At 67.7% G+C, this 22,027-nt stretch overlaps 1 protein-coding gene across 8 annotated transcripts; it reads right to left on the bottom strand.

Annotated features, from left to right (window-relative positions):
- Positions 1-1,368: 1,368 nt before the first annotated feature.
- LOC137155752 (methyl-CpG-binding domain protein 1-like) lies at positions 1,369-21,810 on the bottom strand. Of its 8 annotated transcripts, none has more exons than XM_067552134.1 (19): positions 21,649-21,809; positions 17,716-17,852; positions 14,883-14,997; positions 13,245-13,459; positions 12,750-12,835; positions 12,322-12,362; positions 11,916-12,059; positions 11,397-11,531; positions 11,176-11,226; positions 10,397-10,471; positions 10,032-10,091; positions 8,774-8,830; positions 8,033-8,113; positions 5,926-6,090; positions 3,635-3,820; positions 2,822-2,980; positions 2,517-2,612; positions 2,217-2,318; positions 1,369-1,875 (listed from the first exon to the last, which is right to left on the bottom strand). In XM_067552134.1, the coding sequence occupies exons 2-19, from the start codon at positions 17,823-17,825 to the stop codon at positions 1,396-1,398; spliced, it is 2,358 nt and encodes a 785-aa protein (XP_067408235.1). In that variant the 5' UTR covers positions 17,826-17,852; positions 21,649-21,809; the 3' UTR covers positions 1,369-1,395. The 8 variants fall into 8 exon arrangements, with proteins under 8 accessions (XP_067408235.1, XP_067408236.1, XP_067408241.1 ...); XM_067552135.1 differs by lacking the exon at positions 21,649-21,809 and adding an exon at positions 20,042-20,159; XM_067552140.1 differs by lacking the exon at positions 5,926-6,090 and having other exon boundaries at positions 21,649-21,810.
- Between the last annotated feature and the right edge of the window lie 217 nt (positions 21,811-22,027).

Below are 22,027 nucleotides of genomic sequence, written 5' to 3'. Positions count from 1 at the left end.
GCCCCCAAAGCACCCGGCCATGGGGAGCTGCGCCCCGTCCCCACTAAACGCTGAGCTGCACCAAGAGCGACGGGCCCGTGGTTTCTAGCTTCACGAAGAAACATCTGCATCAAGGGGTGGGGGCTGGGAGCCAGGACACCTGGGATCTCCCCCCCCCCCCCGTCATTATGGGCCAGTCCCCTCCCCCACATGCCTCAGTTTCCCCATGGGACTTATATTCTTCCTACTGTGCCTCACCCACAACCACCGGCCAGGCTGAGCTGCCCCAGTGCGTGGGGAGGGGGGGGGGCAGGGTACAGACAGCTCTGATGGGCACCAGGGGGACGCCAGGGTAGACGGACCCGGTGGCCCCAGACCGGGAGGGAGGTCTCCTGCCAGGTGGCGATCGAGCTGGGGGGGGGGGGGAACTGTTTGCCAGGGCTGAGGATGGAGGGGGATTCCTACCCCGCAGGGCCCGTCCCCTCCTTGGGGGGGGTCCCTCCCAGCCCAGCAAAGCAGAGGCAGGAGCCGGCCCTGATCTACTCATTAAAACTTTTAATACATAAAAAAAATAGAGACGAGTTTCTGGGGGGGTGGATTTTTTTTCGCCTTTTTTTTTTTTTTTTGCTCTGTGCGCAGGGGGGGAAAGAACAGAACTAACCCTGACCGGGGGGTGCGGGGGGGTCTGTGCTTCACACCCTGTGCCCCGGCCGCTGGGGGCGGACCCCCCCCCACAGGACACAGCTATGGCTTCAGCAGAAACTCCCTGAAATTAGCACTAGCCTCTGACTGCTGGGGGGGGGCAGGCAGCGTGGGGCCAGCTCTGCCCCCCCCAGCGCGTCCCGTGTCCTTTACCCCCCCCCCGCAGCAGACAGTCGCCACCGAGCGAAGAATTCAAGTTTTAAAACAGGAGCCTAAACTTGTGAGGGGGAGGAACAGGAAGGAAGGGGCGCGCCCCCTCCCACGCCGGAGATGAAGCAATAACTTGGGGGGAAGCAGGCGTGGGCCTGCCTGCCCCCAAAGGGCGGGGGGTGGAAGATGCAGGCCCGGGGGAGGGGGGGGGGAGTTAAAGCAATGAAGATCGCGCCTGAAATTGGTGCCCCGCAAGTCCCTGCGGGGGGGGGGGGGGGGGCTCTAGAGAAAGGAGCCACATGCCCCGCTGGGGGGGGGGGAGAGAGAGAGAGAAATCAACAGGAGGGCACCCCCTGACCCCAGCCGAGCGCCTCCCTGGCCAGAGCCGCTCATGTGACCACATTCAGCCCCCCCCCCCCCCCCCCGGCCCGTTTGGGGGGGGGGGGGACAGGGAAAGAAAAGCAACGAACGCCGGCCCCCCAACCTGTGCCCCCCCTCCCCGCAGGGTCCAGCCGATTCCAGTGTCAAAAATAGAAGCTCTGTGGGGGGCGGGGGGCCGCGGCGCTAGGGGCCGGGGCCAGGGCCGGGGCCGGGGCCGCCCGAGGGCCAGGGGTTGAGGCAGCACTGGGGGCAGCAGCCCGAGTAGACGAGCACGTCGCAGGCCTGGGAGCGCTGGCCCGCGTGCCAGCCGGCCGGCCAGCCGGGGCAGAGCCGGTAGGCCTCCAGGTCGCAGATCAGCTCCACCACCTCGTCCACGGTGGTGAGGCGGGCGGGGTGGCTGGCGTAGACCTCGTGCTCGGGGGGCACGGGCAGCTGGCGCGCCACCACCTGGAAGAAGAGGCCGGGGTGGATGTGGATGACGGTGGCCGCCATGGTGGAGCGGGGCGAGCGCTGGACCAGCCGCAGGTCGGGGCCGCCCAGGGGGGGCAGCACCTCCCAGTGGGCCGGCAGCGGGATCTCCTGCAGCTCGGCCAGGAACTCCCGCAGCACCGGGTCCAGGGGCGCCCGGCCCGCCAGCGCCCCCAGGCTGTAGATCTCCATGATCTGCGGGCAGAGGGGGCGGGGTGAGGGGGGCGAGGGGGCTCCCCGGTGCCCTCCTGCCCCCAACGCGGCCCCCCAGCGCCTCCCCCCGGAACTGCCCCCACCCCACAACACGGCCCCGGCCCCCCAGAACTGCCCCCACTCCCAACATGGCCCCAGCCCCCAGAACTGCCCCCACCCCACAACACGGCCCCGGCTCACCCAGCACCTACCCCCCCAGATCTGCCCCCACACTTCCACCCAACACGGCCACGGCCCCAGCCCCCCCACCACTGCCCCCTGCTCTCTCATGGCCCTCGCAGCCCCCCCCTGCCCTGCCCCCCCCATCTCGGCTCCCCCCTCACCACTGGGGTGCGCTCTTCCTCCTCTTCGTCAGCCGGGTCCAGCACCACCACGTCCCCGCCCAGCACCCGCTCCTCCATCCGCAGGGGCAGCCGGGCCGGCACCTGCCAGGCAGAGGAGGGTGAGCGCTGGGGTGTCCCAAATCCGGCCCGGGGCAGCACCGAGGGGAACAGATGGGGCTGGGGGGCTGGCGCTGGGAGGGGAGCGGGGCTAGTGGTTAGAGGGCTGGGAGCCCGGACTCCTGGGTTCTCTCCCTGGCGCTGGGAGGGGAACGGGCTCCGGGGAGCCGGAGGGGTCCTTACCGGAGCACGCGTCGCCGGTGTGAGGTCCCACCCGGTCTCCGCCTTCTCCTGCTTCACTGGGGGGGGGCCGGCGACGCGCAGGGCGGGGGCCGGCTCCTGCAGGGGGGAGAGACGGGGACAGGACTGAGCGCGCAGAGCCAGGGCAGCCAGGGGAGGGCGCCGGAGTGGGGGGGAGGCAGAACCAGGCCTCCCCTTCCGCTGAGCAGCCCGCCCCCACCCCGGCCAGGCAGCCAGGATCCGGGATCGCCCCGACCCGGCGACGCTGGCCCAGGCCCCCAGGGGACGCCCCGGCTGCCCCCCCTCACCTCCAGGCGGCCGTGGGGCGGGGGCGTGGCCGGCTCCTCCGTCATGTGCTGCAGCAGGACGAAGTCTCGGTCGGGCCGGTCCTTCAGCAGCACCCGCTGCCCGGCCGCCCCCTTCTCCGCCAGCAGGCGCAGCTCCCCCCCCGGCGGGCGCTCCTTCTCCTGCAGGGCAGAGACAGCGTCAGGGGCCGGGCAGAGCCCCACGGCCAGCCCGAGCCCCCGGAACGCCACCGCAGCGCTGGGAGAGAACCCAGGAGTCCTGGCTCCCCGCCCCCGGCCCCCCCGTGAGCAGTGCCCCCCAGCCTTGAGGGCAGATTCCAGGCAAGCTCTGTGGAGAAGCGAAGTTAACTTGCTGCCCGTCCCAGCAGCGCGGCCGACGTCCCGGATTGTGCCCCCGCCCCCCCAGCACCTCCACAGGCTGAGCTGCACCCCAAAGCAGCCCCGGCCCAGCCCCACACACAGACATCACCCCAATTCACTGAGCGGCAACAAGCACACGGTGGGGAAAGCTCTTGCCCCACAAGTCACAGGGTGAGAACCCAGGAGTCCTGGCTCCCAGCCCCACCCCCTCTACCCCCACTAGCCCCTCTCCCCTCCCAGAGCTGGGGAGAGAACCCAGGCGTCCTGGGCTCCCCTCCCCCGGAGGCTGAGCGGTAACCGGGCCGGAAGGACGAGCGGGAAAGACGTAGCGGAGGAAGAAAGAGAGAGGAGTAAAGCACCATGTCGAGGGGCCTGGGGGGGTAGGGGGCTCCCACGGCCCCTGCGGGCAGGGTGGGGGGCAGGCCGCCAGGGGGCGGGGCAGGGGGAGGTAGTTACCTGCGGCAGGGCACTGCCCCGGGCCCAGCGCTGCTGGCCGCTCCCCTTGACCCGCCGCCCCACCTGCTTGATCCGGGCCGGCTGGCGGCTGCGGCCGTTCCTCCGCCTCCAGGCCTTCCGGGGGGCCAGCGCCCCCGCCCCCTCCTCCGCCTGCCCACGGCTCCACACCGCGGGCAGCAGCCGCTTCTGGGGAAGGGAAAGAGAGGGAGAGACAGAGACAGAGCCGGGCAGGCGGCGAGCGGAGAGAGAGCGCGAGAGAGAGAGAGAGAGAGTCGGCCCGGTCCTGCCCCTCGCCACGGCCTCTGGGCGCTGCCCCTCCTGGGCACCTCGGCCACAGCCTCTGCCTCCGCCCCACCCGATCCCGGCTCGCTCACACACACACGCACGCACGCCCCCGCCTCTGGGCCCTCTCCCGCCCGGCCCGCAGCTTGGGCCGGAGGTCGGGGAGCTCGGCCGCCCGGGGCGGGCGCGGGACGACACGTCCGGGGGGCGGAAACCTAGCCACGCTGTTTGCATCTAGGGTCAGATATATGGGAAGGCAGAGGGAGAGAACCCAGGCGTCCTGGCAGCCAGCCCTGAGCCCTCTAACCACTAGACACCACTCCCCTGCCAGAGCTGGGGATGACCCCAGGAGTCCGGTTTCACCAGCCCCTCTCCACAGGGGCTCTCGACCCCGCAAACGTGAGAGGCCCAGCCCACGAGGAGGAAACGGCCCCACGGCTCCGGGCGCAGAGCCCGGCCCATAAACCACTACGATCCGCGCCCTGGGAGCCAGCCAGGCGCCCAACTCACACGGGCGCCCCTGGGAGCTCGGCGCCTAAACCCCTTGGCGGCTCCGGGCCCCAATACCTCCCGGGAAGCGAGCCAACGCCCCGCGCTGCTGGGAACAGACCCTGCCAGACGAGCGGCTTATGGGCTGGATGCGGGCAGAGCAGAGCCAGAGACCGCAGGGCTGGGAGGAAAGATGCCTGCCTGGCGTCGGGCACGGAGCCCGCTCCAGCAGGGCCCAGAGTGCCCCACGGCGAGTGGGCAACGTGGTCTCAGCCTGCGGGACCATATCCCCTCCCTGGGGCAGCAGGCGTGGCAGGCCCAGGAGCAGAGCTGCCCCCCCCACGGGGCGGGATCCTAACGCCATCTGGACCCGGCCCCTGCCAGTGGGGACGCACCCCTCCCCCACTCCTGGCGTCCGTGGAGGCTGGCAGGCCCCAGGGATAACCCCCGCAGGGGGGGGGGGGACGCCCCGACCGGGCTCGGCTCGGCGGGGGGAGAGCGGAGGAAGTGGGGGATTCCACCGGGGCAGGGGACAGCGCCAGGGGGGCACTTGGAAACCAGAGAGGGGCCAGACGCAGCTTCCCCCGTAAAACCATGACCGCCTCCGACCGGCCCCAGCGGGGGAAGGAGGGAAGAGAATCAGGCCCCCAGTGACCCCCAGCAGAGGCCACGCCCAATTCATGCTACCATGAATCTGGGTGGGCTTCACTGGGACAGGATTTACACCAGCTGGTGTGAACAGAATCAATCTGGAGTCACACCAGCTGGGGGGTGAATCCTGCCCCACTCCTCCCGAGCCAATCCAGAGTCACGCCAGCTGGAGACAAATCACCAGCTGGAGACAACTCGTGCCCTACCAGAGCCAATCCAGAGTCACACCAGCTGGGATGACTCGTGCCTCACCTAAGCCAATCCAGAGTCACACCAGCTGGGATGACTCGTGCCTCACCTAAGCCAATCCAGAGTCACACCAGCTGGGACAACTCGTGCCTCACCGAAGCCAATCCAGAGTCACACCAGCTGGAGACAAATCGTGCCCCACCGGAGCCAATCCGGAGTCACACCAGCAGGGTCAACTCGTGCCCCACCGGAGCCAATCCGGAGTCACACCAGCAGGGACAACTCGTGCCCCACCGGAGCCAATCCAGAGTCACACCAGCAGGGACAACTCGTGCCTCACCGGAGCCAATCCGGAGTCACACCAGCTGGGACGACTCGTGCCCCACCAGAGCCAATCCGGAGTCACACCAGCAGGGACAACTCGTGCCCCACCGGAGCCAATCCGGAGTCACACCAGCTGGAGACAACTCGTGCCCCACTGGAGCCACCAGCAGGGACAACTCGTGCCCCACTGGAGCCAATCCGGAGTCACACCAGCTGGGGACACGCCCCCTCAAGTCCATTGCAGCTCAGCACTCGCCACCATGCCCCAGCCCACCCTGCGCAGCCAATCCCGAAGAGCTTCTCCCCCCAGCGCCCCACACCCGGGCCGGGCAGGAGCCGGGGGCGAGGGCACCAACCATTGCGAAGCGCAGGCACTGTCTCCAGCGGCACTTCTGGCGCTTGAGGTTGTCCCCGCCGAACTTGGGCTTGTCGCGGCAGAAGTCGCAGCGGCCGCAGTCGGCTTTCAGCAGACAGGCCTCGCACTCCCCACACTTGCGGCTCCTCCGGCTCTTGGAGCAGTGCTGCCCGGGCGGGGGAGAGAGGAGACGGGTCAGAACGTGGGGGGGCGGGCCGCACACGAGCACCCCCGCCCACCGCGGCATCAGGCAATTGCTGGCCTTCGAAAGGGCAAAGCGCGTGGGTTGGGGGAGCACCGAGGGGGGCTCTGGCTGCGCTAGGCGCTGTACATGGGCATGCCAGATCAGCACCGGTTCACTCCAGGCAGCGGGCCCGGCCCCACAGATGAGATTCAATTGTCTCCTACTCTAAGAGTTGATTGCGCAGCGTCAGCCTCGCAGGGAACCTCCTGGTTCGGTTTATCTAGCAGCTCCCACCCACCTGAGAGACACGTCAGAGATGAACCAGCTCCCGCTCCAAACTTATCTAGCCCACCGCCAGCCCCAGCCCGGCAGGTCAGAGGTGGCAATCCGCACAAAGGAGGCGCTGGGCCGGGCCGGGGCGTCGATTTGCCGTCACAGCCCTTCTCTCCCGTCTCACTTGCTCACCGGCGGCAAAGCTCATCTGGGCACCATTTTGTTTCAGCCACTCCTCAGGCGGGAGCCAGCGCAGAGGCGCTCGGAGGGGTTCTGCCCTCGGGGAGAAGGATTCATGTCTTCACACGCTCACAGTCAAAAGCCAGGAGGATCCCTTGGGATGGCTCGGTCTGAGCTGCCAGAGAACAGCCCCGCAGTAATTCCTACAGCCCATCGCGTAGAGAAGCATCCCAGCTCCGCCGAAAACCGGCCCGTGCTGAAGCATTCGCCGTGCCCCGTGGGAAACCGGCCCGACGGCTGATTACCCGCACGCTCAAAACCCCACGCCGTATTTCCACGCTGAATTTGTACAGCTCCCACCTCCAGCCGCCGGATCCGCTACGACCTGTCGACTCGACTGACAAGCCCGTTGTCAGCTGTCTGCTCCCGGTCCCCCCATCGCTTCCTCCTTCTTCAGCCTGGAGCCTCTCGCTCGCCGGCCGGGCTCCTAACGCTTCCATCGGCCTCGCGGCTCTTCTCTGCCCCCTCCGTGATCGATCAACGTCCTCCTGGAGTCGTGGCCACCAGAAGCGGCCCCAGGATCCCAGCAGCCGTTGCACCAGGGCCAAATCCCCTCTCTGCTCCTACTCGCGGTTCCTGTTTATGCCTCTCAGGACACCACACGGGAGCTCCCATTCAGCCGACCGTCCCCCCGAGCCCCAAATCTTTTCCAGCGTCCCCCCCCCGATCAAGGGGAGTCAGGCTTGCAAGCAATCCCCATCCTCCGAGGTTTTTAAGAGGTTGGACAAGCCCCCGGCAGGGAGGTCTAGGTTGACTTGGTCCCGTCTCAGCGCCGGGGCTGGATTCATGGGCCCCCCAACGGCCCTTCCAGCTCCACGTTCTGTCATCTAGGAGGCCAAGCAAGTCGGGACGAGCCAGACTCGGCCAGTTCTCCGAGGAGGCTCCAGATGCACAAGGTAACCGGACTCTGGCTCACCCGAGGGGTGAGCAAGGCGGGGCCGTCTCCGACGGGGCGTCACGGCAGGACGGCCACGCTCTGCGCGGCGGAGAGGGGGCGCTGTGCCCAGCTCAGGGAAACACGAGCAGACCCAGCCCAGGCGTCCCGTCTCCTCGGGGCAGCGCGGCACCGGGGCTGGGCCCCGTGAGACCGTTGCCCAGGGCAAGGCAATGCTCTGCAGCCCACGGATGGCCGAGGATGCCCGGCCAAGCCCCACGGAGGGGCAGTGGAAGGCTGGGGCACAGGGGGCGTGAGGGCGGCCGATGCAGAGGCGAGCTAGTCCACGGAGTAAGAGGAGGGCGCCGGGGAGAGAGGCGGTGGGATGGTCACAGCCACAGAACTCCTAGCCGGGGGAGAACCCAGGCATCCTGGCTCCCAGCCCCCCATGCAGTCACCCCACACGCACACTGGGTATCTCTGCAGGGCCCTGCTGGACTCCACCCCTGTGACTCCCCACCCCGGGGGGTCACTCACCACGCTGCTCCGGGCCCTGGCACTGGGATGTGTCTGTGGGCGGCCCGGCTTCTTCTTCTCCTTCACTTTACTCAGCTGTTTCTGGGGGGCGACGGAGAGAAGAGGGGTTACCACCAGGCCGGGGACCGGACACAGTCCCACCCCGCTCCAATCCCCCCTCCCCAGGGGATGCCCCACTCACCCCGGATTTACAGACCTCTATGGAGCCGGCCCGGAGAGCCACAGGGGGCGACTGGCACCGGCCTTCAGGACCCGCCTGGCCAAGGAGCCGGGGGGCTTGGGCCGGCCGCAGACTCCATGGGCTGACACTCGCATTGTCTGGCCACTAGAGGACAACACATGGTCCACAGAGTCCCCCAGGAGGCCCCAGGGACCGTAGAGAGACCCTCCTGACCGAGACACGGGCCCCTGCGCAGACATGGTGACAGCAGAAGAAAGAGACCTGCCCTAGGTCACAGCAGGATAAGGGCAAAGACAGGGATGGAACCCAGGAGTCCGGGTTCCCAGCCCCAACCCACTAACCTCCCCACCCAGAGCCGGGCAGAGAACCCAGGAGTCCTGGCTCCCAGTCCCCTGCTTTAATCCCGAGACCCCACTGCCCCGGCAAGCTCAGCCCCAGGCGTCGCTCACTCCCCAGCCCATGGCGCTCTCCCTGCGGGGGCAGTTCTGAGCCGGCTCCTGCCCCGGACGGACCCATCCGCCACCCCCAGCGGCCCAGCCCCGGCCCTGTCTCACACACACCCTGCGCCGGGAGGTCGGGAGGCCGCCAGGGTCTCGTTCCAGCGACGGCTTCCATTTCTGGAGGGAGCGAAGGAAAGACGCGGGGTGAGCGGAGGGGAACGCTGACCCGGACGCCTGGGTCCGTCCTCCGCCAGGGCAGGGAGTGGAAGAGGGTGACCCGGACGCCTGGGTCCTTCACTCCCACTGAACGGCGCTGGATTGCCGCCCCACAGCTTGCCACCAATCCGGCCCCACTGGCTGGCAGCGTGCCTGGGCTGCCACCACGGCCTGGCTCACGCCCCCTAGGCCAGCTGGGAGGGCGCCCCCCACGGCACAGGGGCCAGCCGGCAGCTCCAGGGGCCACAGAGTTTGCCCGGCAGCAGCCCGACCAGCCGCTATGGGGTCCAGCTGAGCTCAGGCCCCACTGTGCCAAGAAGAGGGAAAGGGCTGAAGGGGCCCTGGTTAGGGGTCTGTTAGTTCCTGCCCCCCCCCCGCCCCCCACACACACACGCCGCAAGCCATGTTGCCCCCAGCACGTCACGCACACGGCCAGAGTCACCCCATTGCCAAGGGGAAGGGACTGGCCAGACACCTCACAGCAAGGGAGAGAACCCAGGAGTCCTGGCTCCCAGCCCCCTCTGCTCTAACCACTAGACCTCACTCCACAAGCAGAGTGCTTGCAATAGTGGGTCATCTCCATGAGACCTTGTGGGGGGGTCGGCCGTGTGCCCAGAGCACGATCTCTGCACCGCGCCCCCCCCCCCCGCCTCTAGGGTTAACTCCACATGGGCCAGGCCCCTTCCAAAGCACAGCTCTGTCCCACCGGTCCGGGGAGTCCCTTGCAGGGGGATCTGGGTCCCCCCCAGCTTGTGGCTGAGAGGCCGGGGCCCTGGAGCTGTCCCCATGGGGCATTATGTACCTGGGATGCCCCACCCCCAGCAGCCAGGCGACTGGGAGGGTGGGGGGAGCGGGGCCAAGGCACCCCGGGAATGGGGGGTGGGCGTGTCCCACCAGCCCTTGGGGAATGGGCTCCCCCCCGCCCGGGGGTGCACTGCAACTCCCCCGCTTCTCGAGACATGGGGCGTGAAAACAGCGGGACTGCAGATCGTCCAGCAGCTGGGGCGTCCGGAGCCCGCACTCCTGGGTTCTCTGCCCAGCTCCGGGAGGGCAGTGGGGTTAGTGGTTAGAGCAGGGGGCTGGGCGCCAGGATGCCAGGGTTCTCCCCTCCCCCCCGGCTCTGGGAGGGCAGTGGGGTAGCGGGGGCTGGCACTGCACTCACTGCGGTCGCTGCTGCGGAGGTTAACCTCTTACGGCGCCGAGGCTTAGGGGCCAGGCCGTCCTGGCAGAGACAGACAGAGAAGGAGGAGAGGAAAGGAGAGCCGACGAGACGCTCACAGGAAGGGGGAGCGCGGACAGGCTGGCAGGACAGACCCGGCAGAGCCCACCCACCCTGCAGGCAGACGCCAAAGGAGAACCAGAGACACCCCTGCCCCGCCCCCGCTGAAACCCACTAGCTCCCACTGCCCTCCCAGAGCCGCAGAGAGAACCCAGGCGTCCTGGCTCCCAGCCCCTCCCCCCGCTCTAACCCAGGCTGGGGATGGCACGTTTCCCCAGAAATGCCCCCCACCGCTCACACCCACTCACAACGCTGGGCCCGGGTGCTGGCAGCCTCCTGCGGCGCCTCCCGGGGGCGAGCTGGGGCTTGGCGGGGGGCCCGTCCTGCCGGCGGGAGGCAGCGAGGAAAGAGAACAAAGAAGGGAGCAGGAGAGAGAGAAGCAGAGTCACCCAGACACGGCGCCACCATGACACTCACCTCCCGCCCAGCGCCAGGGGAGAACCCAGGCGTCCTGGCCCAGCCCCCTGCTCTAACGGCTGGACTGGGGCAATGAATTCACGGGAGGACGGGGGGCCCTGTCCCACAGCCCGGCCCGTGCAGGGAGGGGGCAGGATCTGAGCTCCCCGCTGGGGCAGCTGCTGGCCTCGGGCAGGGCAGGGGCGGTTTTGGGGGGGAGGGCGTCCTGCCAACGTCCAGGCGGGGAGAGGGGGAGAAGCCGTTCACCACCACAGGGCAGCGTGGCCCGGCCGGACCCCACAGCCGCGCCAGCCCCAGCCCCCGGCTCTCCGCGGTGGGGGGGCACCGGACACTGCACGCCCCACACACCCCACAGAAACTCCCCTTTCCCCCCACTACACACACACACACACCATCACACACATGGCCAGCAGGGCATGCTGGGAATCCACCCCTCCCCCCACACAGCTGGGAACCCACCCCCCACGCGTGGGTCGCAAGGCATGCTGGGAATCCACCCCCTGCACTGGCCCGCAGGGAATCCACCTCGCCCCACACAGGCCGTGGGGCATGCAGGGAATCCCCCCCCCGACGCTGGGAAGTGTGCAGAGGGGTCAGGGCAGGTACTTACCACAGTCAGCTTGCGGGGGCCGTACCCTGCCTTCTTCGCCACCACCGATTTCTGCCACACACCAGAGGAGAGTCAGTGCCCGGCCTGGCACGGGGGGATCGGGCGGGGCCGCTCTCCCCCGACAGTCAGGGCTGGGGGCGCCGTGCTGCAGGGAGCAAGGCGGGGGGCTGGGCAGGGGCCCCCCAGCTCATGGGACATCCCCCCGCCCAGGCCTCACCCACCTTCTTTTTGAGGCACCGGCGCTTCAGGCATTTCCACTGACGCTTCAGGCCAGGCTTCAACCGCCTCAGGCAGATGTAGCAGCCACCGCAGTCCTCGGTCGCCTGGCAGCCCTGGCACACGCCGCAGCCAAAGCCCTGCATGGGCAGAGGGGAGAGGGGGAGTGAGGGGCACCGGCAGGGCCGTGGGGGGAGCCCAGGACTGGGTTAGCAGGGGGCTGCGGGGGGAGCGAGGGGCACCGGCAGAGTTTGGGGGGGGGGGGGGCCCAGGACTGGGCGAGCAGGGGGTTGGGGGTCGGGAATGAGGGGCACCGGCAGAGCTGGGGGGGAGCCCAAGGCTGGGTTAGCAGGGGGTTGCGGGGGGGGGGGAGCGAGGGACACCGGCAGAGTTTGGGGGGGGGGAGCCCAGGACTGGGCGAGCAGGGGGTTGGGGGTCGGGAATGAGGGGCACCGGCAGAGCTTGGGGGGGGGAACTGTGGGGCAGTGGAGCGGGAGCTGCGGGGGTCGCCGGCCGGCCGGTACCTTCTTGACGATTTTCAGGCAGCGGCGCAGGAGGCATTTCCTGCCAATCCGGAGCTCGGGGTTCTTGGCCCGCAGGGCGCACACGGCGCAGATGCCGCAGTCCTCGGGGATCCGGCAGGCGTGGCAGGTGCCGCAGCCGACCCGCTGCAAGAGGGGCAGGGCCTTCAGCCTCTGCAGCGCCGGCGCCTCCCCCCCGAGAGGGAAGGGAGCAGGGAAACCGACCAGACCCACACCGCAGCCAAGCAGTGCCAGCACCCCACAGGTCCGACTCCCAGCCCCCTGCTCTAGCCACTAGACCCCACTCCCCTCCCAGAGCCGGGCAGAGAACCCAGGAGTCCCGGCCTCTCGCCCCCGCACACACGTGGCCTGTTTTCCCAGGACTCCCGGCCCCAGCCCCTGCTCTTACCTTGAAGAACCGCTGCTCCCTGTTGAAATCTCTTCTCTGGGCTGAAATAAACAAGCCAGCGCCGGCATCAGTGACGGATGCTCCCCGGGCAATGCTAGCCCCGGGCAGGGCAGGTTCTGCGAGAACTGCCAGTCTCATCAGGAAGTGGCATCCGGGCCTGATATAGATTAGTCTCCCGGAGATGCAGCCACCTCTGGGGCGGGGCAGCTGGGGCACAGCCGCGCATAACCCGCACGAGGATGGCTCGCCCGGTGCGGAGATGCAGCCACCTCTGGGGTGGAGTCCAGACAGGATGCCTGGTTTCACAGCCCAGCTCGTTCTAGGAGGGGCTGGGGAGCTGGGAAAAGCAGCAGCAGGTTCCCTAGCAGGAGGGGTCTGGCCAGCGCCCCCAGCTGTCGGGTGCAAACCTCCCCACCCCGCTCACCCACCTCGGCAGTCCGGGCACAGCCAGCGGCATCGTCTCTGGCTGGGCAGCATCACCCCGGGGAAGTAGTTCTGGCAGCTGGCGCAGCATCTGGAAGGCAGAGGGGGGCGGCTGAGAACCTGAGTCTGGGGCTTCCCAGATCTGTGGGGTGCTCACAGCCACCCCTGGGAGGGCAGGGACATAGCCCCAGGCTGGGAAGGGCCCCAAGGAGGCAGATGGGAGTCTGCCCTGCCTCTCGGACACAGATCAGGGGACAGGGCTGGTGGGATCTGCATGGACCAGGGACACTGGGATGTCTCCATGGACAAGAAAACCCAGGAGTCCTGGCTCCCAGCCCCCCCCACTCTAACCACTAGACCCTACTCCCCTCCGAGAGCCATGGACAGAACCCAGGAGTCCGGGCTCTCTATCTCCCTGCAGCATTGACAGGGTGGCCCCAGGATAGCAGTGTCACCCAGGGGGTTCAGGGGCCAGGCGGGGGCACCCCTGGGGTACTCACGCCACTACGCCGTCCTGCGCCGACTCCTGGGGCTCCGGCGGGGGCGGCGGGCGCTTCCGGGGGCGGCGTTCCGGGAGGGGCTGAGGCTGCTGCTCTGGGGGCGGCAGCTCCGGGGGCTCCAGCTTCACAGGTGGCTGTGGAGGGGGCGGCTGCTCTGGGGATCTCGGGGGCTCTGGCGCCGTCAACGAGAGGCGCCTCTTCTGGGCCTTCTTGACCTGCCGGGGGCGCAAGGCGAGCGCGGCTGAGGGTGGGGTCCCAGCTCCCCGCTACGTGGGCTGGGGCGGTCAGCTTGGCCTCCCCCGACGGAACCCAAGCCAGCCCCCTTCCCAATCCCTCTCTCCGACGGGAACGGAGCGTTGCCCTGGGATCCCTGACCTGATCTTCGGGGGAGGACGTGGGGCAAGGCTCAATGATGCGTCATATGCTGAACCCGCCCGTGCCGGGGAGAGAACCCAGGAGTCCTGGCTCCCAGCTCGAACCGTTACACCCCATGAAATGCTTTCCCTACAGCAATGGCCAGCCATGGGAGCAGCCGAGCGGGTCTGGGACCCGAGCAGACGCCGCGCGCTCACAGCCTCCAGCCTCCCGCCAGCGGGAGCGGCCGGCCCCAGGGCAGACGATTGTGCAATCGGCAGCTTGTGAGACGCGAGCCGACCACTCACAAGCGAAAACCCCGGTTAACGTGGCAGCTTTGGAGGGATTTTTGGCGCACGGAGCCGATCCCCGCCAGGACCCATGGCTCGGGGGACCCTTGTTACAGCTTCCCAGAACACCCTCCGCGGTCAGGGGTGAGATGTACTCAGCCGCCAACCCGGCCGCGGGTGGGTGGGAAGGAAAATGGGCCTACAAGAGGCGTTGCCTGACCCCGGCGGGCACGTGAGGATGGACAGGCAGGATACACCCCGCGCCCCACCTCCTGGCTCGGCTTTCGTGGGCTCTAGGTTCCTGGAGGCTTTGCTGGAGCCCCAGGCCCGGCTAAAAGCGCCAAGCAAAGCCGGCTGGGAACCAGAGTGAGAACGGCAGCCCTCAGCCCCGGCTAACCACGTGCACACATTCCTGAGGGGCCGGGTCAGGGACGCAGGCCGGCGGAAGAGGAGGAGGGACTGACAGGGTAATGGATGGGGAGGGCTTGTTCCAGCTCACGAAGCACAGCTGGTGCGTGGGCTGTGCCTTGGGTATCTATGTACAGAGGGAGGGCGCCGCTCTGCCAGTCGGGCAAGTGTCTTGCCATTGGCCCGCGTTAGCGTTGCTGTACCCCGCTCGGCGGGGCGCTGAGACCGGGCTGCACTGGCAAGAAACCCGGCCCAGTCCTCAGCGCCGAGCCGGGCCCACGGTCTGCCCTGGCGAATGTGGGCGATTCCCCAGACCTCCATCTGCCACCGAGGCTGGGGCGGGGAAGGCCAGAGCTCCAGGAAACGCGCGGGGATGACAGCTACAAGAACCCCGGGGCCCCTGCGGATTCCCCTGGACTGGACGGGGCCCGGAGCTCAGACCGGGCTGGCTGTGGAGCTGGCGGGGAGGGACACCCCTGTGGTGCTGACGTGGGGAAGCAATGAGGGGCGATAGTGAGTCAGAGGAACCAGCTGGCACAGGGATTCTGCCCCTCCCATGTTCTCCCCCCGCAGAGGGGCCCAGTACCTTGGGGGGCGGCTCCCGAAGCACCCCGTTTTTGAAGTCGAAGTTGGTCAGGTCCTGCGAGGGTCCTAGGAACCTGGTCAGCTCGATCTTGCTGCGGAATTTTTCGCCGTTGGGGCTGCGGGAATGGGAGGCAGAGAAGGAACCGGTGTCAAGGAGGATGGCGACCCCCTCCTCCAAGAAGTGACACCTGCCTGGGCGGAGACATGGGAGAGGGGGCGGAGACAGCCCACCAGAGTGAGGCAAGTGGGCGGAGCTGCGTTAAAATACAGGGAGACAGGCAGGGTCTCTCTAAGGTGGTTTCTCAATGGCTGTCGCGAGCATTACGGGCCATTATTTAGGGCACCTGCCAGGAACCAAAGGAAGCCAGGAGTACAGGCTGGCCAATGCCGGTGACATAGGAAGTCCATGTTTTTTCATGCAATGCAACATTAGCCTGTGGAACTCACCGCCACAAGGTAACAATCCAGAGGGACCCTGGCAGGGATTCAACAACTGAGATCCCTAGACGCAATCTCAACTCTGCTTTAGACTGGGAGGCAATCGCTACAGGGAAGGAGGAAGGCGCTGCCCCTACAGGAAGGGAAGGATAGCACTGACCCTTCTCAGACAGGGGCCTGGGAATTCCACGTTAAAAGCGAATTCTTCTACCGTGAACCGGAGCCGAGGTTAAAAGGCAGGTGGAGTATGAGGGCCCCATGGCTCCAGGCTACCCAATTTGACTCCCTTGGTTACAGTGGAAGAGCAGGCCGGGTGCAGCCAGCCGTCTGACAAGCCGGGGGGTAACTGAAGTGCCAGCCAGCCATTTGGAGCCGTCTGTTCTTCTCCGACACCTCCCCACGTCCCCCCGAGAAGGAGGGGAGGGTCCGAGAGCACTACAAGAACCCAACCACACAGCCAACACCTGAGCTCCCCGGGACCCGCGGAAGCTGCTTTTAACTTTGAACAATCGAGCCCTGCTCGGAGCAGGGGACCCAGGTTCGCAAGAGTGGGGGGGATGGAGAGAGACCCTCTGGCCGGCCGGCCGAAGAACACAGTGGCCAGCAAGGGGTCATAGCTGCCCCACGCAGGGCAAAATGTGCTCCCTACCCCATGGCAGCTAATTCGGCTTTGGAGATCGACCTACGTTCTACCCGGCTGCTCCCACCCTTACAGGAAGCTGTTGGGAAACTTGGCGTTTCCAGCCAGCACTGATCCTGGGGCCCGTTTATCCCCATTTGTCCTTGTGCCGCCATCAGCCTTTAGCTTCACTAGGTCTTCTCCCTCCCAGGGCTTTAACTCCCGGCACATCGAGGGCAAACCACCGGGCCCCCAGCCGGAGCTCCCCCTTGGGGGGCCAGAGCTGGCCGCACGAGTCCAGAGGCGTTAATATTTCTCTGTCGCGCCTGATCCGTCCTAGGATCGCACGTGCCTCCCCGTCCCCCTGCGACAAACTGATACGCCCAGGCCTGCCGCCGCCGCCGTTCCCAGCCCAGCCGCCCCGGCTCAGAGCAGAAATTCTTTTTCCTATCCCCGCCTGAGTGCACGACCTTGCACTTTGGACTAGTAAATCTATAGCCTGGATTGGCCATGCCTCAGCTCCCAGCCACCGGCTCTCGGCAGAGCCGGGAAGCTTTTCATGTCCAGGCTGGCACAGAGCAGGAAGTGGATTCGGCGTGGATTTCAGAGGGGCAGCAATGGGTGCCGTGCACCCGCAGAGCCGGCCAACCACAGAGAGCCAGGCCTCCCCGGAAGGCTCCAGCCAGCAGAGCACCTTGCAGATGCCGGGGGGGGCAGGGCGAGCCAGGAGCGGGAGGTAGAAAGACGCCCTGGATCGTGGCCGCGGCGAGGCAGCGGGCCAGGACGGGGTTGGGCGCTGATCAGAGACTGGGACCGCCGGGGGTCTATCCGCAGCGCCGCAACCGTCGGCAAACTCCCACCCCTCCTTCCCAGCCTACGACTGTTTAGATAAGATAAGCTGGGGGGACAACAGGAGTCCCCCGTTTCCAGACACTACCGGGGCAACCCGAGAGCAGATCCAGAGGGGCGGGGAGGTCTGACGGCTCGACGGGGCACTCTGGCGCGGCGCTGCATTTCAGCACAGCCGGGGTTGCTACGCCAAGGCTTTCTTGGCTCGAGGGATAACCGCAGGACAAATGAGACGCCTCCTGTGCCAGTGGGGGGCGGGAGGGTGTCATTTCATAACATGCGGGTTTTAACTGAAAAAGCACACGTGTAAACAATGGACTCGGGGGCTGGGAGGAAAGACACAAACTCTGCTCCACACCTCGACAATTGGTGGAAGAACCAGGAAGAGAACCCAGGAGTCCTGGCTCCCAGCCCCCCTGCTCCAACCCACTAGCCCCCACTGCCCTCCCAGCACCACGGAGAGAACCCAGGAGTCCTGGCTCCCACGAGGAGCGGCCCTTTTTAACCCAACCTCCTGAGCAGAGCTGGCTCTGGGGAAGGTAAATAGATCCATTGAGCCAAACCGGTTCCCTGTGGGGGCGGGCAGAGGAGGGTTATCTCCAGCTTCAGACAGACCCGCCCTGTGGGGCTGGAACAGGCAGCTCCCTTCCCACGGAGCGCCGGGGCAGCACTGAGCGTGACGAGGCTCGGACTGACTGGAGGCCCAAACCCCAGACGCTAGGCCAGGGGCAGATCCAGGGAGTGAAAGCCCAGGGAAGCCCAGAGTCTGGCTCTGACTTGCTGAGGCTCTCCCGTGCCTCAGTTTCCCCTGCCTCCGTGTCCACGCAGCCCCTTTGGGACAGGAACGGTCAGCGTGGCTCCCCGACCCTCTGCCGCAGGGGCTGCCCAACTGCTCCCCACACCCCCAAGGGAGGAGCAGCGTCCGTACCCCTGATAATAGGTGTCCGTCCGTCCACAGGTGGCCCCAGATCGGCGGTAGGCCTCGCGGCGCTTCCATCCGGGCCCCAGGGCGGGGCAGTCCACCCAGCCTTCCGACATGGTGCTGAGGCGGCGGCAGAACGGCTACTGCGGGGACAGAGACAGGGCAGTCAGCACGGCTGGACGGCGGGAGCAGGGCGTTCCCACTGGGTTCGGCCCTGGGCGGACGGCGTTCTGCGTTCAGGAGCAGCTTCTACATTCCAGGCCAAGCCTGTTTTACCAGCGCTGGCACCCCACTTCCAGGGCCTGGGCTAGCTCTAAGCACTACACCCCAGAGCCCGGGAGAGAACCCAGGAGTCCTGGCACCCAACCCCGCCCCCCACGCTAACCGCCAGACCCCACTCCTTCAGTTTGACTGGTCCATTTACTGGACACGGTTAATTCACGTGACTCTCCCGGGAAAATGATTTTTATCACCGAATAAAGGCCTAGGATAAGACAGCAGATCACCCCAGACAACCGGACATGCTACAACAGGACCGACGGTAGGCAGCGAGCGCTCGCCCAGCGCTGAGATGCAGCCACCTCTGGGGTGGGGCAAAAGGGGAACGGCCCCACAGAACACCGCGCAGGGACGGCTCTCCCGGTGTTGAGACGCAGCCACCTCTTAGGCAGGGCAGCTGGGGAACAGTCACATATAACGCCCCGCCAGGCACTGAGTGTTGAGTAAAGCGCCAGGGCCATCAGGAGAGCTTGGGGCGCCCCCCGCGCCCAGTGGGGATGGCCGAGGCCGTGGCAGCAGCCTAGACTGAAGGCATGCCCTCTCCCCAGGCGCAGGAAGCGGCCGGGATCCGGAGCCCACGTGCAGTTTGACTCACGCCGCTCAGGCTTTGATCGTGGATCCTTCCACAGGCCCCGGGACCCAGCATGCCTTGCTCCTCGGCGGAGGGGTGATCAGACCCTGCCGGCTCGAGTACCCCGCCAGGGCTCTGGGGCGGGGAGGAGGAGATAAGGACTGACACGGCGGCTCAGCTTTCAAGGCCGCAAAGCCAGTGGGAAGTCCGGCCCGCGCTCCTGCTCCAACGCCTGGCTGCATTCCAGCGCGAGCAGTTACAGCCTGTCTCAGGCATGCCCGGCAGGGCCCCCCTCCCAGAAGGCGGCGCTGAGCAGCACGGCCCAGCTGCCCCATGCCCCAGAGCTGGCTGCGGCTCAGCGACGGACGAGCCCTCCCCGCCCAGCGTTATGTGCGGCTGTTCCCTAGCTGCCTCACCCAAGACCCAGCTGCATCCCAGCGCCCCACAAGTCACTGTGCAGCTGCGCCCCAGCCACGTATCTGTGCCAGGCGAGCCATGAACGGCCACCAACCGGGAACCCAGCCAATTCTGCGCGTCCGCTTCACGCCGTTTCAGATGGCAGCCCTGGCCCGGAGACCCTGCCAGCACGTGCGTTCAACCCCCTGGTTTTCCCTTCCCGAGCGGGGGCCTCTTCCCCCAGCCCGCACCACGTGAGACCTGAACAACAGGCAAACTGGCAGCTCCAGCCTGAGCAACGACAGCCTCTCCCTGCCGAGAGGAACACACAGAGCGTGTCGGGCACAAAAACCAGCCCGACGTCACGAGCCGACTTACAGCTTAAAACCACCGAGCTCCGGCTGTGGAGACCTGCCAGGGGCAGGCTCTTCCGCACAGCAGGGGCCCTCTGGCACAGCTCAGGCCCGAGGACTTCCTCGCCGAGCTGAACCGGGCCGAGGGGCTCGCGGGAAACGGGCCGGCAGAAACCCGGCTTCCCTCCGCGGCCCGAATCCCGGTTCGAGCCCGCACGCCGCAGCCCGGCGGTCTGAATCGGGGGACGGAGATTCACGGCTGAGGAATCAGAGCGCGAGGAACTAGAAGCGAGATTATTTTGCGTTCTGGAGCCTTCCCCAGGTCTCCGCGTCCGTCCCAGCTCCCTCCATCTCTCCAGATCAAGTCTTCCCAGAATGGGAGCCCCCGATCTCACTAGCCCCGCACAGCCCGCCAGCAATCTGAAGCGCTGCCACGACCCAGGCCACGGGCCAACCCGCAGGGAAGATACCAGCGGCTCGGGCTGCTGGCAGCATCTGAGCTGGCTGGGCAGAGTCAGGAATGCCAGTGCGCCTGCCAGCCTTGTGGGGGACCCACCCGGGGATGGGCGGGTATGGGGCACCCCCCACGATGCTAGGTTGCCACAGGAACCGTGAGTTGCTAGGACATCACGGTTCGGCACAGACACCGTACGACGCTCGAGTGCCCGGTCGCCGCAGGGACTGGACCCTAGTTGGGCCAGAATCACCGGAGGGGAGCCCCCAAAGCACCTACCGCGTGTGGCTCTTCAGAGCTCAGTTTGGGCGCACCGCGTGGGGGCAAAGCACGCCGGGGTGGTCCGCCGCCGACAGCCCCAACCGGTGGTGGGGCCCATAACGGACCCTCGTCCAACGCACCTCAAATCAGAGGCAGAGCCGCCATCGGGGCACGGGATAGCGCCTGCCGATCGCGTGGCCGCGGCGTCGGGAGAGTTTCCCCTGCCCTAAACCTGAGGCGCCGGGGTCGGCAACTTCCTGCCCCAGAGCCCCAGGCGCAGCCTTGCTCAGGACGTGACTGAAGGGCGAGCACGGCGCAGGAGGAAGATAAACAAGGCAGCACGTCGGCAGCAACGCCAAGGCCCAGCTGGGGGAGGGCAGCGGGGGAAGACGACGGGCAGCGCGCGTTCGAGGCCGGAGCCGGGTTCGGAGCCGAGCGCAGCTGGGCCGGGGGCTGAACGCCAGACCAGGCCTGGATCTGCTGCAGCTGCCTCCGCGACCCCGACCCGACCCAGACCACCTTGTGTGCCCAGCCCGGCCGTGTTCTACACCAGCCCGAGCCCTCCGGGCAGCGCTCCAGACCCAGACCTCTCCCCCAGCTGCCCCTGCCCCACATCGCTGCCCCACAGCCTGCCCCGCTCCCTGTTTGCCCACGAAGAGCTGGGCCCCGACCCATCAGCAGACGTGGAGAGAGATCCACACCCAGGGGCATCCGCCACCCCACAAACACGGCTTGAGCCAGGGTCCTGCCTCCGCAGCCCCACACACACCGAGCCATGGGGCTCCCAGCCCAGCCCCCACCTATTCCCTTTCAGCCCCCAACCCCCACATCAGTCTCCACTTCCAACACCCCCTCTGTCCTGAACCCTTCCAGTCCCCCCCCCACAAGTCCTCTCCCTCTGCAGCACGACCCCCAGAGCCAGCACGCCCCCCCCCCCGGCCTCGACACTCCCTCTGCCCCCTACTCCCCACACCTCTCCCTCCCGACGCCCCCCGCCCCTCTGAAGACACTGCCTCCCCCGTCCCCCACTCCCTCAGACCTGCCCCCACCAGCCACTCCCCTCCCCCTACCCACCCCCAGCTCCTTCAACCTCACCCTCCACCCCCCGGGCCCTAGAGGCCCCCACCCCCCCCAGTCTCCCCTAGTCAACTTCCTCAACCCCTCCCCTACTAGACACCCCCACACCAGCGCCCCCCAGTCACTTGGGCCTGGCCCCCTTCTCCCCCAAATCCTCCCCTCCCCATAGGCCTCATCCCCACCACCTCAGGCCCCCACGGAGCCTGCCCCCCAAGTCCCTCTGCTCCCCAACCCCTCCCACTTCCTTGGGCCTGGCCCCTCCCCTCCCCACACACTCCGGACAATCCCCCATGTCTTCAGGGCTCGGCCCACTCCTCCGGGCCCCCCCACCGCGCCTGCCCCACACCAACTCCCCTGCCGGCCCCCCCATTGCCCTTGCCCCACACCGACTCCCCTACCGGCCCCCCCCCACTGCTCCTGCCCCACAACTCCGCTCCCAGCCCCCCCACCGCTCCTGCCCCACACCGACTCCCCCCTCCCGGCCCCTCCGGGACACGACACCCCACAGGAGCCCCCCCCACTCCCTTCTCCCGCCCCGCCCCCCTCACCGCAGGGCGGCTCCCGGGCCCCCCCCGGGCCGGCGGCTCCATCCCGCGGGCCCCGCTCGTGGCGCAGCAGCGGCCGCAGCCCGGGAGGCGCGCGGCGCGGGGCTGGATTCGAACCGGAAGCGGAAAGCGGGCGGGGAGGGGGGCCGGGAGCGACCAGTCACGTGACCGAGGGGCGGGCCCATGGACGGGGGGGGGGGGGCCGCAGGGGGCCGCCGCGTCCCACCTGCTCCATGGCGGGCCGGGCTCAGCGGGGCTAAGCCACGCCCAGGAGCGGGCTTTATGCAAATGAGAGCCGGGAGGGGGCGCTCAGAGAGCGGGGGGAGGGGCTCTGCTCAGCCAAGGCGTTAACCCGCGGGACTCCTCGCTGCAGGGGTCGATG

Source organism: Emydura macquarii, unplaced genomic scaffold (genome assembly GCF_026122565.2).
Source record: "Emydura macquarii macquarii isolate MOO-44397 ecotype Brisbane River unplaced genomic scaffold, CSIRO-AGI_Emac_v2 contig_1386, whole genome shotgun sequence".
NCBI lineage: Eukaryota > Metazoa > Chordata > Testudines > Chelidae > Emydura > Emydura macquarii.
Note: the sequence above shows the minus strand (reverse complement) of the source record. Positions and strands in the feature narration are given on the sequence as shown.